At 47.1% G+C, this 21,006-nt stretch overlaps 6 protein-coding genes across 8 annotated transcripts; 4 read left to right on the top strand and 2 right to left on the bottom strand.

Moving 5' to 3' along the window:
• Positions 1-586: 586 nt before the first annotated feature.
• Positions 587-2,932, bottom strand: GlcT (ceramide glucosyltransferase). Its single transcript, XM_017241362.3, has one exon. It carries the CDS (start codon positions 2,600-2,602, stop codon positions 1,283-1,285), a length of 1,320 nt encoding a protein of 439 aa, XP_017096851.2. The 5' UTR covers positions 2,603-2,932; the 3' UTR covers positions 587-1,282.
• Positions 2,933-3,222: 290 nt separating this feature from the next.
• Positions 3,223-5,101, top strand: LOC108125159 (damage-control phosphatase ARMT1). The gene is made up of 4 exons (XM_017241251.3): positions 3,223-3,624; positions 3,676-3,792; positions 3,846-4,572; positions 4,631-5,101. The coding sequence occupies exons 1-4, from the start codon at positions 3,330-3,332 to the stop codon at positions 4,938-4,940; spliced, it is 1,449 nt and encodes a 482-aa protein (XP_017096740.2). The 5' UTR covers positions 3,223-3,329; the 3' UTR covers positions 4,941-5,101.
• A 94-nt stretch (positions 5,102-5,195) lies between these two features.
• Positions 5,196-7,128, top strand: LOC108125161 (damage-control phosphatase ARMT1). The gene is made up of 5 exons (XM_017241254.3): positions 5,196-5,336; positions 5,468-5,573; positions 5,636-5,732; positions 5,798-6,664; positions 6,721-7,128. The coding sequence occupies exons 1-5, from the start codon at positions 5,251-5,253 to the stop codon at positions 6,870-6,872; spliced, it is 1,308 nt and encodes a 435-aa protein (XP_017096743.3). The 5' UTR covers positions 5,196-5,250; the 3' UTR covers positions 6,873-7,128.
• Positions 7,129-7,163: 35 nt separating this feature from the next.
• LOC108125160 (damage-control phosphatase ARMT1) lies at positions 7,164-8,812 on the top strand. Its single transcript, XM_017241253.3, has 2 exons — positions 7,164-8,636; positions 8,680-8,812. Exon 1 carries the CDS (start codon positions 7,164-7,166, stop codon positions 8,544-8,546), a length of 1,383 nt encoding a protein of 460 aa, XP_017096742.2. The 3' UTR covers positions 8,547-8,636; positions 8,680-8,812.
• A 57-nt stretch (positions 8,813-8,869) lies between these two features.
• On the bottom strand, positions 8,870-15,951 carry Snp (Snipper). Of its 3 annotated transcripts, none has more exons than XM_017241258.3 (3): positions 15,270-15,951; positions 9,684-9,931; positions 8,870-9,625 (listed from the first exon to the last, which is right to left on the bottom strand). In XM_017241258.3, exons 1-3 carry the CDS (start codon positions 15,290-15,292, stop codon positions 9,048-9,050), a joined length of 849 nt encoding a protein of 282 aa, XP_017096747.1. In that variant the 5' UTR covers positions 15,293-15,951; the 3' UTR covers positions 8,870-9,047. The 3 variants fall into 3 exon arrangements, with proteins under 3 accessions (XP_017096747.1, XP_017096746.2, XP_070135083.1); XM_017241257.3 differs by lacking the exon at positions 15,270-15,951 and adding an exon at positions 11,046-11,377; XM_070278982.1 differs by lacking the exons at positions 8,870-9,625; positions 15,270-15,951 and adding exons at positions 10,183-10,996; positions 11,046-11,183 and having other exon boundaries at positions 9,811-9,931.
• Positions 15,952-16,218: 267 nt separating this feature from the next.
• LOC108125162 (uncharacterized) lies at positions 16,219-17,913 on the top strand. Its single transcript, XM_017241255.3, has 4 exons — positions 16,219-16,638; positions 16,690-16,772; positions 16,834-16,983; positions 17,034-17,913. The coding sequence occupies exons 1-4, from the start codon at positions 16,295-16,297 to the stop codon at positions 17,693-17,695; spliced, it is 1,239 nt and encodes a 412-aa protein (XP_017096744.2). The 5' UTR covers positions 16,219-16,294; the 3' UTR covers positions 17,696-17,913.
• The last annotated feature ends 3,093 nt before the right edge of the window (positions 17,914-21,006 follow it).

Genomic DNA, 21,006 nt, shown 5'->3' with positions numbered 1-21,006 from the left:
ATTGCCACATCCACCCATTTAGGAGGTGCAATATTATCAGCAGTCGGTTTTATAGTGGCTCTCCACCACGTATCCACCCATGTTCGTTAATTCTTAATTACTTAATTCATAAGCCTAAGGCGTCGGCCAGTGGCCTTCATCCGACCGGAGCCCCCTACGGGCCAGTGATATGCCATGTCCTATCTATAGTGGCTTTTATTTATAAATGTTTGTTTTGCTGTCATTTGCAGGGGCTTCGATAAGCCCATCGCCTTGGCGAAAACTCGAGTATTTTCCACCAGACTAACATCTCTCATCTTCTGTCGAGTAATGTCTCCTCAAGTCAAGCTAATGGTCTAACCCTTTGACCCAAACTATTTGAAATAATAACGTCTCAGACCCAAGATCGTTAGAAGCGGCAGAAGCGGGGCGAAGTCTACTGGAATGTGCGATAATTATTACGCTAGTGAGTACGCGCGTGGCGTGACTCAGGCAAACACTTTCCAGTAACTTGGTCAAATCCCCGTTGACTCATCTGGACAATGTGATAACCGATAACCGATCTGTGATACTGTCCAAACAAAGAACCCAAACAAACGATCATCAATTGGAGTCTACAAGTACGTCATTCTTCGATTTGATCTGATTTATTCAATGGCATTCCCCTTCAGAGCTTATAGCTTATGTACAGAGGCTGTGGCAAAAATTAAACACAAATAATTCAACTAAAACTATGCATAAAGTATAATAGTAGGGCTTAGCAATAACAATACAACTACTGGGTGCTTGGCCAAAAATAAATAATTACAATTCAATAAAGCAACAACTGAAGCGAGGGTGAACTTACTCAAACATAGGGCTAACTAGCAGAGAATTCTCGTCGCAAAACGTCTGTACAAGCTGGCTAAAAAAAAATACATGCATATACAATATATGTGATATAATATATACACAAGCGTTGTTAACCAGTTTCCATGAAGCCACCAAACTGTGCCGCCTGGCTGGGTCGCTGCTCTACTCACACACAGCTATCCGTCTCGATCCCTCCCATCCATCGCGATCTCTAAACCGATCTAATCAGTGTCTATAATCTAATCTAGGTCTGTCTCCCTGCCACCACGCCTCTCTCGTCCAGTTGATTCAGTTCCAGGCGGAGTGGAGGATGTGCATCCGCTCTTTGTACAGCAGTCTATGTCTAGGCTTACGTAGTGACTAAGGTTCAGGCTAATAATACTACTCCAGACTCCTGCCGCTGAGTTGGTTTCGCTCACAAGTACAAAATAACAAACTTAACTAGTTGCTGCTACGAGACCAGCAGTCGCTGCTTGGCCCCCGAGCAGATCAGCGTCTCCCCCGTAGTGGCTTCAAGTGATCCCTCGCCCGATCCGCTTGATCCCTCTGATAACGTTGGCGCCGGTGGTGGCGCCTCGGAGGTGGCGGTGCTGCTCAGCTCGTAGGCGATGCCGCCCCAGTGAAGCTTGTAGGTGCGGGTGCGCCAGCGAATCGCCGGATTCCACAGGGCGTGCAGAAACAAATAGGGTCCGGTCAGCTCCCGGAACAGCCATCCCACGACGAATTCGAACTTGTGGAATGGCATCGAGCCATGCTGCACTATGGAGAGCAGGAGCCAGTCGGACAGGAACCAGCAGAGCACGTGAACAAGATAGAACACCACCGGATCCCAGCTGAAGAGCAGCGAGGCAGACCATGCGGCCAGAGCCCCAAGGATCATGCACTCTGAGAGTGGTTCCAGCAGGATGGTGGTGGGCACCATTGCCACGCGCAGCTTGGCCCATCGGATGAGTCGAGCCTGGAAGCTGCCGATGTCGCAGGTGCCACTGTTTTGCAGAGCTGGTTGGTTTGATATGCGCATCTTCCAGCCCAACCGGGTTACTTCGCGGGCAATGAAGAAATCCTCCGCCAGGTAGCAGCCGAAGGCTTTCAGTCCGCCCAGCTGATCGATCACCGATTTTCGCAGAAGACAGGACATGCCCGTGTGGCAGTTAATGCCCAGAACATCCGCCGACAGATAGATTCTGCTCTGCACCGTTCCGAAGAATACCTTCTCGAAGGTGGCCGCAAATCCATCACGGTCGCAGGTGAAGGGCATCTGGTGGACGAGTGCGTGCTTCTCAGACATGTTCTGAACCATGTCGAGCAGCGTGTCATCCTTCATCTTGATGCCGCTATCCGAGATCATCACAAAGTCGTACTTGGCAGCCATGTATCCGGGATGAATGTTGTTGATTTTGGGGTTCACACCCACATCTGACCCACCCACGAAGAGGGCGGCATCCACCAGAGGGTACTTGGCCAGAAGCCGTTCCACCAACTGAATGGCTGGGTCTTCCTTGTCCTCGACGCAGAAGAGCAGCTCGTAGACGGGATAGTCCATGGCGAAGAACGTCTCCAAATTGTGCTGCAGGTTAGGATCCACGCCCATTAGTGGCTTCAGTATCGAGACACCGGGAAGAGGCTGGGCCTCCGTGGGCAGTTTGCAGGACTTTTTGTGCAGCTTGTAGCGGCCATAGCAGATGGCTATCACATGGACCATCCAAGTGCCCAACCAGAAAATCATGAAGAACGCCGCGAAGCCGTACAGAGGCGCAGGTAGGTGAGACATCGTGAATACGCGGGTGTGGGTGCGGCTGCGGGTGGCTTTTGTGTCCAGGTGTCTGTGTGTTCGCGAGTGGGGTTCGGGCTCGAATCCCAGTCCAAATCCAATCCCTGTGCGTGTATGGGTGCGATTCACGCCCGCATTTGCATTTGCATTGGATGAGGTTTAAGCAGAGTATGCGGTTTGCCAGATCGCCTCTTCGAGTAGCACGTAGCACAGCGATCGGTCCGTACGTTCAGTCTGATCCGCGCGACTTACACATTTTGCAGACTTCGCGTCGCGTTTGATTCCTAAATAAAATTGCAATAAAGGCGGCAGTGTTGCATAGCGTTGCAGATACGGAAGTAAAAAGGTGCTAAAAATTACCACGGAACTGATAGTGGCGAAAAGCTTTTTTTTATTTTAGTATAATACTGATACAATTTAATACTGAATATGAAAATCATTAAACTTTAAAGCTGAAACATATTTTAATAGTCTATTATCTAAAGTTTCGATTTAAACGTGTACTTTAAAACATATTTATGCAGCTTATTTTTTTATATACATTTATGTTATATTATTAGTTTCCAATTGTGAAACTTTTTTTTCACTGTAGTTCGGAATGAAGTTAACCAACACTGAGTATCTGCTCCCTTGGAGCTTGGAATCATCCGTCAGAAAAGAATAAACTACAATAGAATGCGGCATTGAACGCACAAAAATAAAACAAAAAAGCAGAAGCGGTGTTAGGATGGAAACGTCGAATCCTTCAAAGGAGGCCCTCGTTGAGGAGGGGCCCAGCGAGGAAGAGGAGGGCCCAGTCAAGTCCGATCCAGGCCACAGCGAAACATTGTCGCGGGTACTGCGGACCCAGTTCGAATCCCGGTACAACATAGTAGACCTGCCGACTCCACTGAACGCCTATATGTCCGGCCGGTACAAGCAAAGTTTCGCGTACCACACACTCCGGAGTCGCCTCCCTGTAATTCTCACCAACGTGGTGGACACCCTTACCCGGGACAAGAGCGAACTGGTGGCCCAATTTGGTGAGAGTTCTTGTAGTTGGGTTGGCCAGCAGCCACTAATTTTATCTTCAGCTCCCCACGACTTTGAACAGGCTGCCCGCGAGGAGCTGAAGATCATCATTGGGCTAATCTCCAGGCTGAAGTACGAGATGCAGACCGACAAGCCGTTCCACAACTTCACGGGCGATGGTAAGTGGCTGATAGTCCTACCTTTTCCGTGGCTCTCAATTTGTACTCCTCAGAACCCGACCGTGAGGCTTGGAACACCTTCATAAGTCATCTGCCAAGTGCCGAGCGAAGCTTCTACCGGGGATCCAGCCTGCATTCTGAGTGCTACCTGCACCGAAAGCTATACTCGTTCGTGGAAAACAGCATATTTCTGAAGTCCTACGACTTCTTCGCCAAAGTTAAGGAGCAGACACTGATCGACTGCATGAACGACATTCTGGACCTGACAAAGCACACACGTCGTTCGGACAACAGTGTGGAGGTGTTCGCCGACCTCTTGAAGATCAACATGTGGAGCAACAGCGTGTCCAGCGATCCGCAAGAAGCAATGAAACAAAATTTCAAGGTTCTGCAGGATGTTGGCGCCACGGATGAAAATATAGTGGTTAATGATGCAGTGGAGATTTGGAATTGTTTCGATAACAAGAAGCAAAAGAAATTAAAGCAAGTCGACGTTATCCTGGATAACACTGGATACGAGCTCTTCAGCGACTTTGTGCTGGCAGAGTATATAATCGAGAAAGATCTCGCTAGCAAGGTTCGCTTCCATGTGAAGGCACATCCCTGGTTCGTGACCGATGTAACCGAGCGCGACTTCAGGTGGACCCTACAGTACTTAAGCCAGCATGCCGACTATATGATCAGCTTGATGGGCAAGAAGTTTCTGCAGTTTCTTGAGGAAGGAAAGTTTGAGCTAGCCCCAATCTCACGTTTCTGGACCTCGCCGCATGCTTTCTACAAGTAAGAACTAAACATTGCTCTTATGGTTTGATTTCTTACTCTACCTATTCTACTTTAGCATGCTCCAAACAGACCCGGATCTGTATGCCTTGCTCCAACAGTCAAAGCTGGTCATTTTCAAGGGCGATCTAAACTACCGAAAACTGCTCCAGGACGTTTGCTGGAACAGCAGCCAAGAGACTAGCACCTGTCTGCGTGGCTTCCTGCCTACCAACATCTGCATGCTGCGGCGGGTCAAAAGCGAGATCATTTGCGGCTTAAAAGAAGGCGTGGATCAGGCGCTGAGTAAAAAGGATCCACATTGGAAGGTTTCGGGCAACTATGGTGTCATTCAGTTCGTCGACGGAACCCGCGAATTCGGCTATTAGTGTTTAGTGTCTCAATGTACCAAAAAGGCTTCGCAGTTTAAATTATTCGATATTATATAGTCGTTGCATATCCTTCAGAACTCTCAGATCTGTAACATTAAATTAATACCTTTGTAATTGTGAAATTTATATCACCAAATATTAAACTTTTTTTCAAATAAGCTCTAGGTTCGGTACCCATCTCATTCGGTGGTATTTTTACGCGCTCCTGCTACGGTCACACAACCCGCCACATTATCAACTTATCAACTTTCCGCAACAGCACCAACGGTTCAATAAACATTTTATTTGAATTATTCTTTCGATTGAGATGGCCGATCCAGATTTTGACACAAAGAACGGGATTGTCGACGGTCCAACGCCCCCGCACACCGATCTCTCGGCCCTGTACAAGCAGTAAGTAGACTGAGGGTCGCTAAATATAGCGCCTAGTATAGATGTTGTGTCTATGGGGGCACCTCCGCATATGTAATAGAATATTTACCCACACACACGTGCCATTTATGATTTTATTCTATTCATAACAGGAGCTTCGCTTATTACACCTTCCGTGTGCGATTGCCTTCGACCTTGGCCACCATTGCCGCCTCCCTGGCCAAGGACAAGGACGAACTGCTGGCCACCTACGGAGTTGTGAGTTGTTTTTGGCCCAACTTGTGCCTCTGACCTTAACCCTTGAATCCTTTTATACGCAGGCAGCGAGTGCGGATATTGAACAAACTACGAAGGCCGTGACGCAGTTGAGGGAGGAAATCCTAGGCAATGCTTCTCTGCTGCCCTTCGAGGGCAAAGGTATATCCAGTATATAAAAGTTTTCCAGTTTCTGTTACTTATAGATCTAATATTATCTTTTTTAGAACCGGACACTGAGCTGTGGAATTCATTCCTTGAAAAACTTCCAGCCGAGAAAAGGACCTACTTTAGTTCATGTTGGCTTTACGCCGAGTGTTATATGTACCGTAAAATCTCGTCTATTTTCCGGGGCACCTCCCATCTGGCCGCCCACGATTACTTCAGTCCGCAAAAGCAAACGGCCACAAAGCTGAGCGTGGACGCTATGCTGGCGGTGGCCAAGGCGACGCGGCATAATGAGCGAAATGCGGACACTTTCCGGCAGCTTATAAAACTGAATTTGTGGGGCAATCGTTGCGATCTATCCATCACCTCCGGCAAACAGGTCAAGCCTACTGGTAACGCCTTCGACCAAGTCACCGACCTCGAAGAGAAGCTGCTGATAGATGGCACCCTGGACGTCTGGAAATCCCTTGACGGCGGTTCTAGTGCTGGCATCGTAGACATTATTTTCGACAATGCCGGCTATGAGCTGTACACGGATCTTATCCTGGCTGAGTACATAATTGACAAGGGTTTGGCGGCGAAGGTGCGTCTTAACCCAAAGGCCATTCCTTGGTTCATTTCGGACGTGATGGAGCACGACTACCATTGGACGCTGCGATTCCTGGCGGAGCACTCCGATCCTGTCTTAAGTGAGCTGGGGAAAAAGTGGCAGCGACTCACGGATGAGGGCAAGTTTGAGCTAGCTCCCCTGGAACACTTCTGGACGAGTCCGTATGAGTTCTATCGCATGCCGGAAGTTAACCCTGGACTCTATGACCGTCTCAAGGAGGCGCAGCTGGTGATCTTCAAGGGTGACCTTAACTACAGAAAACTTTTAGGAGATTTCTCTTGGGACAGCACGGAATCCTTTGAAACATGTCTAAGGGGTGAGTGGAACTACCTATGGAATGTGTATTTCGTTATAAAGTATTTTGTTACCTAGGCTTCCGTCCCTCGAATCTCTGTACTCTGCGGACTGTGAAAGCGGATCTAATCTGCGGCTTGGGCGATGGCGTAGCGGAGCAATTGTTCGCCAAGGACAAGGAGTGGATGCTGACAGGCGAATACGGCATCATACAGTTCGCTAGCAAGTAGAGAACTAAGGTCGGGGACGTTGTTAAATAGTTCAATTGTAACTTAGTCATTAGATTAAATTGTTAACCAAAGAGTGGATAGCTTTTTAGGAGAAAGCGGGGCTTTGGAACTCCTTGTAAATAATACAAACTTCCTTTTTGAAGCTCTGATTCCAGTGGTTCACTCTTTGTGAAGGCCTTTTGCAATGTTATCCAAGCACATTAACACTCACACGCATGTCAGTTGCCCAGAGGGCAAATAAATATTTCAAAAACTATATTTTCGGATTCAAAATTTTACAAAATCTATGTTATGGAATCTGTCAGCACGCTCACAGTCGCCACGGTAGGCGTCAAGGATGCTGTCAAGGAGGAGGCGCGGTTCATCGAGAAGAATCTGATTGTGGTCACCAAGCCGAGTGTGAAGGACGAACTGTCCGCCAGGTTCCTGCCCAGCTTTGCCTATGTGACCTTTAAGCGACGGTCGCCGCAACTAATCAGGGAACTCATCATATCCCTGATGGAGAGGGAGCCGGAAATAGTCAAGGAGTGCGGCGAGTATGCCCACTTTGATCTGAAGCGCACGATCTGGAGTCTGGAGCTACTTCGGGATGACATAATTCATAACAAGCAGTTTCAGCCCATACGCGTCCAGGGCCCGGACACGGAGCAGTGGAATAAGTTTATAAAATCCATGAATCCCGATAGCCGGAGTTGGTTCTCGGCCGTGTGGCTGCATGCCGAGTCCTACATGTACCGGCGTATCTGGTCGATATTCCAGCGCTCTGAGAGTCTTAAGAACTTTGACTACTTCGCGTACCAAAAAATGGAGGCCGCCCGAACCACAGCTGCCCAGATGAGCTCCACCCTGGTGTGGACAATGAGGTATAACCGCAGTCAGGAGAATTTTCAGCGAATGCTGAAACTCTGCGTTTGGGGCAATCGTTGCGATCTGTCCATCTCCAAGAAGGGACCCGACATGAATCTGCCGCAGAAACTGAAGCAGTATGATGGGGACTTGTTGGTCGATCAGTCGGCGGACGTGTGGAACGATCTGATCGAAGCCTACGACCCGGTCTACGTCGATATTGTTTGCGACAATGCCGGGTATGAGCTTTTTACGGATTTCCTTCTGGCGGATTACCTAATCCAATCTTGCCTGGCGGAAAGGGTGCGATTCCACGTGAAAGCTATACCATGGTTTATATCGGACGTCACGGCCAATGACTTCTACTGGATGCTGAAGTTTTTTTGCTCGAATGTGGAGTATCCGGAGCTGCAGGGCTTTGGCCAACGATTGCGGTGCTACCTTCGGAGCCGCAACTTCATACTGTGCGACACCTGCCACTTTTGGACTATCGGCTATGACTGCAGCCGCATGAAGGACCTCTTACCCTGCTTGTATGTCTACATGAGTACCGCCGCCTTGGTCATCTTCAAGGGCGACCTCAACTACCGGAAGCTCTTGGGCGACATCAACTACTGCTCCACCGATGCGTTCTCCGACTGCCTGCGCGGCTTCCTGCCCACCAGTGTCTGTGCTCTGCGCGCCATAAAGTCGGACATCTACTGCGGCCTGCCGGTCTGCACGGTGGAGTGGCTAACGGAGGAGGATCCCGACTGGATGATCACTGGCAACAAGGCAGTTATCCAAATCGCAGTCAAGCACCGGCTGTCGGGCGATCCAATTGCTTGAATTTGGAATGTCCTTTTTGGAGGAAAATTGGAAAAGATTACAGCCATTATGTGTAGCTATTGTCTGTTTATTAATTTTATGTCCTAATTGGTAAGTAGTCGCTTTAAAATAAGTATTGCATTCCGTATAATAGATTACAACTAAGCGTTATCAAGTAAGTATGAATGGTAGAAAAATATGTACGCTCTACGGCCGTATTTATAGCTATTTTAGTATATATATTTAAATGTATGTATGATAGCAGCGATGCTTCGAATTTTCAAGTCTTATCAATTGCCGTTTACAAGAAGAGTACTAAACAGAAACAATAAAAAACGGAGGAGTTTTTAAATTTCAATCATTATCTTTTTAGCTCTCAGGTTTACACACACAATTGTACCAATCATATCTGGCGGTTTTTTCTCTTATTTTTTCATTGATAATTAATTAATAATTAAATAAATCCAGTAACTAAGTGGATATTCTGCGTTGCGTTTTTGGAGGGATTGCTGCTGGACGAGCTCACAACACGCAGTTGGCGTTGAGCTGCTGATATGGCGTCAGATCTTTGGTGATCGAGAAGAGCACTCCGTCGCTCACCATCTTGCACATAAGAGCTCCCAGGTTCTTGGCATCGTCAATGCCCGAGTGGGCCCTGCCCTCGAATGCAAGCCCCACATGCGAGAGGGCATCGGTGAAGTTGCATGGACGGTACTTGTACCAGGAACGATAGATGGCTCTCACGTCGATCCACTGATTAAAGTAGGCGGCCTTGCGCATCCGCTTGCGAGTACACTCCTTGGCCAGGCATATCCCGAAATCCCAGTCGGTCCAGGTGACAAAAGCACAGTTCCCCAGCACGTTCGATTTGTTCATTTTGGGCAGCGTCAGGTTGCGGGCACGCAGCTCCTTGCGCAGCCACTCGTGGAACATCATCAGAGCCGTCTGCAGCGGCACTCCGCCGTCCACTGTCTTTTGCTGAATGCCAGTCAGTTCGGTGCAGTAGGTGCTCAACCGCGGCGACTCAATGGGCATGATGTACTTGTGGAACTCGGCCTCGATCTTTCCCGTCTTCAGATTGACGAGCACGGCTGGGAATTCTGTGGAGGGAATGATATTTAATAAATGATTCTAACAAAACATAATCATCTGATTTACCTATAATCTCCGCTTCACGCCACTGCGGAGGAGCCTGCTTCTCCCAGCATGTGGCCTCAAAGTCAACGGCAATCACATAGGTATACGGTTGCATGGCCAATTGTTTGCTTTTTCGCGATTTCTTTGTCTTCAGGGGTACTGTACTAGCGGCAGCTGTGATTTCTTCTTCGTTCAATGATTCTTCGGGATCGTTGGCTGGGTCTGGTCGGGCTCCGTCCACATAAATGGTGTCGATCAGTCCAAGTTGTCTGCAATGCAATGCAATGAGGAAAGTTTAAGTCGCGACGTGGATAACACAAATTTATGGATAGATTTATCTTCTATTTTTTTATTGTAGAGGAGGTCTTTTTATGTTAATTTTCGTATTGATTTTTTTTTTGTAGAAAATAAGTATATGAGATTCATAGGTTCTTTCCCGTCTGAAGTATTCGAACAAACCGGATTTTGAAGGAAACAAAAGTTGCTACTATTCTCTCTAGAAAATACTGATGATCCTAACCTAATCAGTGCTGTTTGCCGTAGCACACGATCATGGGCTTTTGCTTCCACACCAGGCCATTTGTTTCGCTCAGCGCCCTGGCTATGCCGTCGGCCCGGTAGCCCTCGAGGAAGGTCACAAATGCTTGGCCCTTCATGCGACCCTGCTGCATCACTTTGATCTCCAACTGCGAGGCGGGCGTGTACTTGGAGTACAGCTTCCGCAGCTGCTGTTCGTCCACACTCTTGTCTAGGTTTTTGATGTAGAGCTTATTGCTGGGTTCCCCGATTTGGTAGTTCTTGTAGACGGGCAGCTCTTGCAGTTCGCTGACAGAGAGACGCTTCTCTGTCTCTGTTTGGTTTTGTGGTGGTTTTGGATTAAGGGATTCCGGCAGTTTCAGTTGTATTCGTGGCGCGGAAAATGTGGGTGCCTGGGCTGGAGTCTTTTTCTCGCTGAAAGACGGGTTTGAGTGGCTGATGGCCTGCTGCAGCATTTGACGGGTTCTCTTGAAGGTTTTCAGTCTCAGTTCCTCACTGGTTTCTGGGAGCATCAGGCGCTGTCTTTTGCCCTGCCTGGCCTCCACCCCGTCGTCGCTATCCAGTTCGCTTTCCGGATCACTGGGCAAGTCCTCTGTCTGAGTGGCCACTTCCTTCTCATAACTTTGGGCTATTAAGCCCGGGGAACGCTTTTGGAAGGGGGGCTCTAGATTCATGCGATTCATGAGGTGCAGCACTTGGTTGTAGAATCGTTTGTTCTTGAAAAGATGTTGACTTATCGCCGAAACAATGTCAGCATTGATAGGAGGGTAGCTATAGCTGAGATATGGCGGCGGCGGCTGTGTAAAATCGCACTCATTATTACAGGCATACAACTTCCGAACGTACTTGTCGATTTCCTCCTGCTTCTGGGATTCACTTGCTCCCGGCTTGGTCTGTGTGGACTTGTTGGAAGCGGCACCGCCTCCACGTGGCCCAAAGAAGCTCACGCACAGGGGCTTGTCCAGTTGCGTGCTGAGTCCCAGCAGCTCCTTAAGCGCCTTTTCCGCTTCCTCCGGGTCGCCGTACTCGATGATGGCTCTTTTCCGCCCATAGGGGTTCAGCGTCCGCGGAACTATCAGCCGGCACTCCCTGATTAGCTGCCCCAAATCCTCAAGGGTGCAGGGCATTTGTTTCAGTAGCAGTTTGCAGCTGGGTGCACTCATTTTTATATGAGAACTTGAAATAGAAGTGGAAGTTCGAAATAACACATGCAGTTGCAAAAAAACAGCTGTTGGAATGGGGTTGCCACCTGGGTGAATGCATTTGGCGCAGGTGTTGCCACCCAGTTTGGCTTTACAGAGCATTTACAGAGGGACTTAACAGAAGAGACCGTTACGAGTTAACAGTAACTTTTAAGTTTGAAATGAAAATCAAGTTTTAAGAAAAAGAAATTGGAGACTGACGGGTATTTGAAGCTGCCACCTAGATGAGCAGCTTCAGTGGAAGTTTAATTTCTTAGTAATGGGGATAGATTCTCCAATTCCGATTGAAAGTGGTGTAATTTTCCGCCTCCGAGCTCCGGAGTCAATGCACTTTTGGCGCACGCTCTGGACACTTAATCAAATTGAATTACATATGAACAAGTGGCCGGGGCCCGACATGATCTGCTTTTTTGATAAATGGCACATATACTATATGGGCTATAAAAAGATCCACCCACACACCCACGCCGAAGGCTCAAAGCAGATTGCATAAAATTTGCAATGATTAAATGGACAACAACAAGGGGCCAGAGTGGATTTCACTTTCGCTTGTGGACAGTGCGGTCCACATGCGGAAGTCCCCTGCCACACACAGACAGCGGACAGAAATTGGATGAATGAACTCTGCGCCGGGCCGGCCTCTGGCAATAAAAAACGGAAAAACAACTTTTACTTGCAACGAAACGAGTCCGCCGCCCGCCGGCTTTGCATTCTAAGTGACTTTAATGGGTTAAGCTATTTTTAGAAAATTGCACTGAATTGTGCGGAGTGGGAGGAGTGCCACCAGAAAGGAGGTTACCTCCTGGTAGGAACAGAACTGGAATTTCAAGTCCCTAGATGAGATACTCTAGAATCTGAGTCATTAACTGGTTTTCCAAGTGGAGGCACTGGTCACCCGAAATACCTGCGATGACAAGCCCCTTTTTGCACATTTTTCCCATTAATTGGCCAAACAAAGGCCTAATCGCCGGCACGAAGCCAGTTTTAATTAGCAATCTATAGTGTCTGAGCTCGATTGTGGAGGGTGTAATGATGACTGTCCAGTCATCCACACAAGGAAGTCACAATGGGTTTATAAATAAATTTAAAAAAATTAAAACAATCAACTATTTTGTTGCATTTAAGACATTATTCAGCTGGGCAATTGATTTCCCCTTGGCTTTGCTAATTGCCACATGCAGATGATACTTTTTACGGATGATTATAGTCAAGGTCCTGGATCTGAGACGACCCTATTTCCAGCAATTGCTGGAAATTAGCCCAGTGGAGATTGGGGCCTATTGGGGCGAGAAGAGAACAATGGACTGAATTATATATATTTTTATTGCGCATACGACCCGCGTGCCGCGCTCGAAGCCATTTGAGATTGTATGACGACGACCTTCCCGACTCTATTCGGTAGTGGTACCTGCCCCTACCCCAACTAGCCCTGCTCCCAGCTCCAAATGCAATATTCAGTTGGCGGTACCCTTGGTTTGGTTTTTCGACCAGAACTGCAACTGTATTGCCGCCAGCCAGTATGCTGGTGTTGTGGCCGTGTATCTGTGAGTTTCGTGTGCGCCATGCTCTTGACTTTGGATAAGTTTGGTGAAAACTGCTTTCAGCCGGATTTCCCGCATGGTGCAGCCCAGCCATCAGAAAACCAGACGAGGCGCCGATTGCCTTCCAATGTCGGCGGGGGAATCGAATTGCGCACCACATTCGCATGACCACGATCGGAATCTCTCCGAGAAATACCCTCTAGGATGTACACTATTACTTCCCACCGGAAAGGGTGTGCCGTGTTCGATGTGGGTCTGGTGCCCCCTCCTAAAAGCCATTCTGTTTGATCTTTAATTTGTACTGATTCGACTGTAGTGAAGAATAATCCATAAACTGGCCAATAACAATAAAAATATTGCTGCTGCCTGGAAGTTCTCACAGCCCTTATTTACGTCTATTATTAACTGACTTGTGGGCGGGAACAAGTCTGAGTTATTACCGCCTTGAAATGATAGCGGATCGCTACTATATTTAGGAAATATTTTTACGACTGCACTAGCTGTTGTATCTTCCAGATACAATAATAGAATCTCGGATCGGCTGTTGATTTCCAAACTGGTTTTCAGAGGCAGCTTTGACATGTTCATGGGAATTGCGCAACTTGGCATTTGATGGTTTACTTACGAGTGGATGGCCAAGACCTCCCACTGATCGATTAGGTGCATTTTCGCAGAGTGGGGTTAGGGACTGATAAGGGAGCACCGATTCGATCCGATCCGATCCGAGCCTCAAGTGGACTCTCCTGGGGTGGAGTGACAAAGCAAACTGATTTGGATTTATGGGTTGACGAATCGATGGAGCAAGTCTTGATTGGAAACTTTTATTTCTGGCCGAGAATTGGAATAGCAGTAACAACGATCGCCTTCGCTTATAGAATACTACGCAATTCAATTAATAAAATAGTCATAATTAAATTAAAGAGTCCAACAGCACGAGTCGTATAACAATAAGCCCAGAGGAGCATGTATTCCATATATATGTATATATAGTATATGACAGTAACTCGAGACCATGTCGTCATATAGATTACAAGCTTTATCAATGCAGCAGCCTCCTACCGTTTATATGGCTTAAGTATTTGGCAAACAAAAGATTCCATTGCGCAGGCTATATATACTATATGGTATGGTGGTAGGCTATATGGTGTGCCGAGCAGGTCGGGGCGAGGACATATTGGGGCCAGATGCAATCTGGTGCACTTTTGCAGCTTCCCATGCTGAACTGTCATCTGTCATCCGCACATCTGGGGGTTTCAGGGAGGCTCAGTTTCAATTAGACTCAATTACGGAAGTAGGGTCGCCTCAGAGTAAGGGCTCCGATTGAGTCAGTGGCTATCGGAAATCCATTCCCCGAGGCAAATTCCATTGGAACCGCCCCAAACCAGCTCTAACCCAATTCTCGCACTCATGCTGTAATCTAAATTGCAAAAAAAATATGTATATATAGCATATATAGACAGACCCACGCGGGCAATCGCTCAAGCGGTCAATCAATCAAATGATCGGGAGTGCTAATTCGGCGTCAATCATGTGTGCTTGTTTGCATCTCGAGGGTAAACCACCTTCAAGCATAAATCTCTCTCCGATGAATGAAAAACTAATTACGCCATTTCTGGAAGACTACCACCTCCCGTTTGAAATTCAATTCTTCTCTAGAAGTAGACTATGTAGAAAGAACAACAAATGAAATCGAGAAGATTAACAAATATATACAGATTCTACAGCCCTTGGTGGTGGAGGCTTGTATTGAATCATTGCTAGATTGTTACTCGTATTAACCGATCACTGATTATGCATATATACTAAAAATAGGATAGATATATCTACTCTGAAGTGGAGTCTCAGGGGCGACAAGGTGCCAGAGTGCATTGACCAACAACACTGTCGGCTATCAGCTCATGGGAAGCAAATATTTGTCTACAAGTTATTACACGGCCTTAACTTGGCCAAGTCCAAAAGGCCAGGGACGGACTTCCAGCGAATGAGTAATGGGGTCAGTCCAGGTCAGGCCCAGGACGAAGGGGCTAGGAAAAATCAATTCCACCGAAATCCACCGAATTCCGCGAGAGTGATTTTCGGGAAACCCCCGATCTATGGGGCTGAGCTCCGCCCCTGGCAACTTAATTACAGCCGTTAAGTGTTAAAGCAAATGGAGGCGGAGGAGGTGAGTGGCGGCGACCCAAAGCCGACGCTTTTAACGGCCAATTTTGCGAAGCCGGTCTTTTTCGAATCAGAGTGCTTTGGTCTATACACAGAGAGAAATTATCCTGGGGAAGGGGGGCCTAGAAGGATATGGAGAATAGAAGTGATTCTCCCAGTGTACTCACCTTGCCAGTCTTATCAAGGCCATCGTTGCTGTTCTTCGTCTATATGTGTAATTGACTTCTTGGCAAACCCTATTTATATTATTTATTCTATCAAAAAATTCGTTTATTTCGTCTCTCAGAGTCTTGTAGTGTTTTTTTTTGTTGCTTTTTTTTTTGGCAGTGCAGCAAGTAACGGTAGCTAGGCAGGAGGTGGTCGAGGGGGAGGAAGAGCCAGCGCAATTTCTTTTGTTGTCTGCTCCAAACACACACACACACAAAAACACACACAGGGCAGCACACACACAGATGCACGAAGGAGCACCCGCAGACACAACAACACAATTACAGTTATTCGGTCGGCTGTGCTTTTTCGATATTTTCTGGTCGCCTTTCTATTGTTGTTATTTGCTTAAATCGTTTGTTTACATCTTTCCACACCCACACCACACACAGTAGGCCAGTCTCTTCTCTTGATTCCCTTGTAGAATTTTTTTGGACGCCGTGCGGCAAATTGCATTGATGGCGGTTCTTGCTATCAGGTCGGTCAATAAAACTGCACTTGGTGGCGCGCCCGCGGTTCGCATTTATTATTTAGCTCGCGCGCCGGTAAACGATGCATACAAAAGTCTAGGTGCGCTTTGCGACGGAGAGCGGCACGTCCGAACGCGTAGAGGCTTTAAATCGCTTTGATTACAGGGTATCAATGAAACTTGTTTTTAAAGGCCGTTCGTTTCCCGCCCCTTTCTCACCGCTAGCGATGGCACAAGTTCCCCTCCAAGCACTTAACAGCTGTGACATGCCATCACTAATATTATGCCATCGCTCTGTTTTAAATGTATCGATTTCTCTAGGGATGGAAGACTTTAAGCTTCGCAGACGCTGTAAAACTGTAACGAACTGTTAACAGAATCCTGACCGCGGGTCTTACAACAGTTTTTTAAATTTGAATTGAAGCAAAGCTGGCGTATGTCGACCAGGCTTAACAAATTTTACACTGGTGAAATCCCCCTATTGAATTATATTTTTCAGTTAAGTAAACAGACGATATGTGGGAGCAATTGGAAAAGTACCGCAATCACTTTTTGCAACACGAGATCAAGGATGTGCTAAAGCCCAGCTCCATTAACGACAAACAGAATGAAGAGTGGGCCAAGTTCATGGAAAAGAGGGACTTGTGCAAGTGCCCCCCGGTTAGTTGCATCCCCAGCTCCACCTACCTGGAGGATAGGGCTCAGTTGGCCTACGGTTGGTTCGCTCTTCCGAAGCTGATGAAGGAGCTGGACAGCGATGTGCGTCTCACTCACTGGAGGGCCATTGTGTCCCTGACGGAGTTTCTGCTCAATCCACTGAACGCCGAGAGGGCCATAACCGAAATGGACATTGTCCGAAAGTAAGAGTTTGGCCAGTTACTAACCTAATGACTAATTTTAATGATTTTCAGGCTTAAAAACGCCTTCATGCGCATGAGACTGAAGCACCACAAGGAGGAGTACAACGAATTGGAGATGTATCTTAAGATTTATAGTAAGTTTGAGGCTTTTCCTGGTTTTATTTTGTTAACTATGTCTCGTATATCGTTTTTAAGATATCCTCTCCCGGAACTTTAATGGGGCTGAGGACATAGCCAATCGAAAGTGCCTCAGAGTTGAGTTTTACAAAATTATTCATCACCAGGAGGCCAAAAAGGACGAATTGGCCTCGGAGATATTGAGAAATTTAACGGGACAACCAATGGGTAAGTATAAGCCTAGTTCAAATGATTAAAAACCCAATTTTCCCTCTCAGTTTTGAGTATTGTCTTGGAGGATCCCGAAAACTTTATGGCCTTGGCTGCGATTTTCAAGAAGGATCCCTGTCGGCCGCACTATCCGCACCATTTGTGGCACCATCTCTGCCACCTGCTGGAACTGGCACCGGAGCAGGGCATCGAGTTGGGCTTCTTCGAGCTCATGCACTCCCGCATCCTGAATCGCCTGGCCAACTTTTGGGGTATGTCCACCAAGGCCTTCGCTCTGCTCCTGCGATGTGCCGAGGGCCAACGGCGCTTCGATGCTGTGGATGGGATTAAGCTTCTCTTCGATGTCTTTTGCCAGCCGGACGAGCCTTCCTGGAAGCTGCTGCCCAGCCAGAAGGTGGAGAACTGGGAGTACACAGTCTTGGCTCTGGTCAACGGACTTCACAGCAAGCGGGCCCTTTGGCGGAGTCGGGAGTTCACTCCGCTACCCTGCTATGTGGGCCGCCTAATGATGACGGACAGCAATCCCCGCCAGCAGTTGTACTGCCTGAAAGCACTGCGAGAGTTGGGAGTGATGCCCTGCATCAAGAGGTACATCATCGGCAATTGGCTGGAGGACATCACCCAGTTGTTCTGCCTCGATGCGGAGGCGGAGTGCGCCAGGGACTCCCTCCTGGACTGGCTGCGACGAGACATAGCCGACTCTAGTTAATTCTACCTCCTAGTTAAAATGTTTTATTCAAGGCAGTTGCATTACCCCTCCACTTAACCGCTTAGATAAATCCTAACCGTTTCAAAACTACCCCTCGAGTCCTGTCCCAAAGAGAGGGCTTGGGACACGAAGGTCCTTCGGCGAGAGCAGCAGCTTTTCCGAGCTCCTGTCAGCTGTTTATTTTGTCAAGCTAAATAAAGGAAATTGTAGTAAACAAATCCAAGCCGGTTGAGATTTGGTTGCTTGAAAAATAAATAACACGATCCTGGCTTAATCCTGTCTTGACCCTGATTCCCTCCTTTTCGTCCTTCCCTTTATGCATTTCTGGAGCTGCAGAAGAGCAAGAACTTTTCCAATTTCCGATGCCTGGACATCGGCGACTGTAATCAGCAAGGATGCATCGTTTCCAGGACAACAAAAAAGGCATAACCACAACTGTCTGACCGCAGGAGCCGCAGCTTGTGGTTGCTGTCAGGCCTTGGGGCTTACTCTCTACATATTTTGATATCTACATAAAGGATAAAGGATGCCCATTTTTTCCATATTATTTTTCTGCGGCGACAAACTTGGCAGCCGGCTGCATTCTTATTTTTCCATTTATTTGGATTGTTGATGGTGGAGCGTGGTCCTGCTCCACATTTCCCGTTCAATCGGCAAGTTTTGTGCTCTGTCATCGGCTCCACCGGAGTTCTTCTGGGTAGCAATTTTCCAAAGTCTCTGGTGGCCGCCCGGACTCTTTGGTGAACTTTTTAATTACCGCCGCGAGTTTGCCCGGCTTTCTTTTCAGTCTTTTCTTTCCTATTGTTTTTTCGTCCTTTTGCTTTTTAGCTTTTTAGCATTTTTCAAGTTGTTTATGAAATATTTTATGGAAATTATGCGAAACTTGTTTACCAGACTTCTCATTCAGCAGCCGCCTCGGCAGCCTCGGCCGCCATTTGGCGCCTTCAAACAAAGTTCTTTACTTTTTGCCACTCAAATTAATTGCATAACAAATTGCGTTGATGAAGTGCTAGTATGCCAGAGTATGACTAAATAAAGAATATATGTAAGTTGGTTCTGGAGTACCCATACTCTATCGTCTTTAAAATGCCAAGTACGGCAAGGATTTGGACACCAGATACTGCTTTGTTTCCAAACTGCAGCCAAATATTTGCTCACATGATTAATGAGCTCTAAGCTCTTGTAAACTAAAGTTGCTCCTCTCCCAGACAAACGCCAGGACTCGTGCATCCTTGAGAGGATGCCCATTCCTCATTCGGTTTGATTAACTTTCCCGCGCAACTCGCGGGTGTTCTTTAAGACATTTATCATATATTTATTGCACTCGAAATATTATTTGTTCGATGTAACACGCACTTTACATCGCCTGGCTCGAAGGACATGGGATCCTCCTGCTGCTGGGTAATTTTACATAATTTATGCATTCGCCCTCCCGCTGCACAAAAATAGCAAGGAGGCAGGAGGTCCTCCCATACCCGAGGAGGTCTTCTCCGCTGATATATGTAATTGCATGGCTGGCCAAGCACTTGAGGTGCCGGGTCCTGAATACCCACACACACACACATGTCCTTCCTTCCTGCCGTTCCCTGGCTCTGTTTTCTGTTTTCGGTTTCCCTCCGCCGAGATACCAAAAGGAGCTGGGCCGGATCCATAAATCATTTTTAAAACATTACCTCAACGAATGCGAATAAGTGGAAATATTTTATGTATACAATTTTGCACCTTCTAAAGCAGGGCAAGATTTATAGGAAAGCGGGTGCCCGAGTGGTTAGGAGAGGACCTCCAACTAAGCCCCAGATTGTCGCAGAGGGGTTGATTAAATTCCAGGCGCTGACTTTTTGGGCCAAATCCAATTTATGGCCACTTTCCGCTCCTCCCCTCGAAATCTCTCTCTCAGTCTCCCACTGCCGCATAAACATTGAAAATCAATTAAACTTTTATGCACACAAAAGACAAATATAAAACAGGACTTTTGTCGGCGCAATAAAAATAAAGGAATTTTAGAGCAATTTTAATTGAATGTAGCAGGGTTCTAAAACAAAGCACTCTTGTATCGGCTCTTAAAGCGATCCAAACTTTGGCTGTGCTCGGTTCGGTTTAAAGTTTCGGCATTAACTTCTTATCTCCGGGAACAAAGGACAATGGGGTGCGACAAGTTTCCCCGACCTCACACTTGTTGTAGATGTTGTTGTTGTGATTCGGCAACTCGGCCGAAAAGCCAATAATTTGCCTGCGTCCGGCCAGAGTTGGCCCCGAAGATACAGGGTGGGGGTGGGCTTAAGCCAAAAAGCAGCCACAGGCGAACGGCTTTTGTATAAATCTCTTTAATTTATTAGATTTCATTAGACATTTTGGCGTTGAGTCTGGCCGCGGGTGGTGTCAGAATTCGGTGGCAGCCCCACCAGCCCAACCACCGCCATCGCGGTATCCCCAATTTTTGTATTAGGCAGCTCGAAACACGACTTTCCCTTGTGCCGTCATAAAAAGTAATAATGTGGCCGTAAAAGCGTTAGCCCCCGGCTCCGGCCAAGATGGAGGATGGAGGGCCTTGATAAAAGGGACACCATAATGAAGGTGGAAAAAAGCGTAGCATACTTTTTCGGGCTTCTGTTTCGTGTCCTTATTGATGTTTTAAAATATTTCAACTAATGTGTATAATTTGGGTTGTTTAATAAATGCCATACCACTCTTGAACAAAATTTAAGCATTTCTTTGGCACTTCTCCCACGCACACACACACACATGTATAATTTAGGATCACTCCAAATAAATTACACACTCAACGATGTCATGCCCACCCACACCCACACACTCCCTTTCTCTCTCACACACACACACACACACACACGTGGGAAAGAAAGGCAACAACATTGTAATCAACAAAATTACACTAAAATACAAAGCAAAAAAAAAAAAAAAAGGAGCAGGGAAATAAATTTGACACGAATGCGTCGACGAGGATGACACAAAAGCGGCACCTACCGAAACCCTTACCGCTCCCTGGTCTGCCACCCCCCTTACGCCCGCCACCCAGAAAGCCAAAGTAAAAATGGCACAACGCTCGAAGCCAAACAATGTAAAAGTTGCTGCCGTGACATGACGAGGCGAGCAAGTGGCAAGCTCCTGTGCACTGAGAGAAAAAAGCTTTCCCAAAATAGTGTTCTTATAAAAGATTAAATCATTAAAAGTAATAGTTGCATGTCCTTCACCCACCATCGGGAAACAGTTCTCTAAAAACTACATACCCTTTTCTCTCTCTGCATCCTCTGGCTTGAGTGTGTGTCTGTTTAGGTATTGGCGTGCGTCAGTGT

The sequence above is a fragment of the Drosophila bipectinata genome, chromosome 2R, assembly GCF_030179905.1.
Source record: "Drosophila bipectinata strain 14024-0381.07 chromosome 2R, DbipHiC1v2, whole genome shotgun sequence".
In the NCBI taxonomy this organism is placed as follows: domain Eukaryota; kingdom Metazoa; phylum Arthropoda; class Insecta; order Diptera; family Drosophilidae; genus Drosophila; species Drosophila bipectinata.
This window is presented reverse-complemented; position numbering and strand designations above follow the sequence as displayed.

Bases quoted from the DNA above. Each gene is read 5' to 3' on its own strand.
- LOC108125162 (XM_017241255.3), top strand. From the start codon at position 16,295: ATGTGGGAGCAATTGGAAAAGTACCGCAATCACTTTTTGCAACACGAG. The intron at 16,773-16,833 runs GTAAGTTTGAGG...ATCGTTTTTAAG, and splicing joins GATGTATCTTAAGATTTATA to ATATCCTCTCCCGGAACTTT. The intron at 16,984-17,033 runs GTAAGTATAAGC...TTTCCCTCTCAG, and splicing joins TTTAACGGGACAACCAATGG to TTTTGAGTATTGTCTTGGAG.
- LOC108125159 (XM_017241251.3), top strand. From the start codon at position 3,330: ATGGAAACGTCGAATCCTTCAAAGGAGGCCCTCGTTGAGGAGGGGCCC. The intron at 3,625-3,675 runs GTGAGAGTTCTT...TTTTATCTTCAG, and splicing joins CGAACTGGTGGCCCAATTTG to CTCCCCACGACTTTGAACAG. The intron at 3,793-3,845 runs GTAAGTGGCTGA...TGTACTCCTCAG, and splicing joins CCACAACTTCACGGGCGATG to AACCCGACCGTGAGGCTTGG.
- LOC108125160 (XM_017241253.3), top strand. From the start codon at position 7,164: ATGGAATCTGTCAGCACGCTCACAGTCGCCACGGTAGGCGTCAAGGAT.
- LOC108125161 (XM_017241254.3), top strand. From the start codon at position 5,251: ATGGCCGATCCAGATTTTGACACAAAGAACGGGATTGTCGACGGTCCA. The intron at 5,574-5,635 runs GTGAGTTGTTTT...TTTTATACGCAG, and splicing joins TGCTGGCCACCTACGGAGTT to GCAGCGAGTGCGGATATTGA. The intron at 6,665-6,720 runs GTGAGTGGAACT...TTTGTTACCTAG, and splicing joins CTTTGAAACATGTCTAAGGG to GCTTCCGTCCCTCGAATCTC.
- GlcT (XM_017241362.3), bottom strand. From the start codon at position 2,602: ATGTCTCACCTACCTGCGCCTCTGTACGGCTTCGCGGCGTTCTTCATG.
- Snp (XM_017241257.3), bottom strand. From the start codon at position 11,362: ATGAGTGCACCCAGCTGCAAACTGCTACTGAAACAAATGCCCTGCACC. The intron at 9,932-11,045 runs GTACGTTCGGAA...ATTGCATTGCAG, and splicing joins AAGCAGGAGGAAATCGACAA to ACAACTTGGACTGATCGACA. The intron at 9,626-9,683 runs GTAAATCAGATG...TTCCCTCCACAG, and splicing joins GCGTGAAGCGGAGATTATAG to AATTCCCAGCCGTGCTCGTC.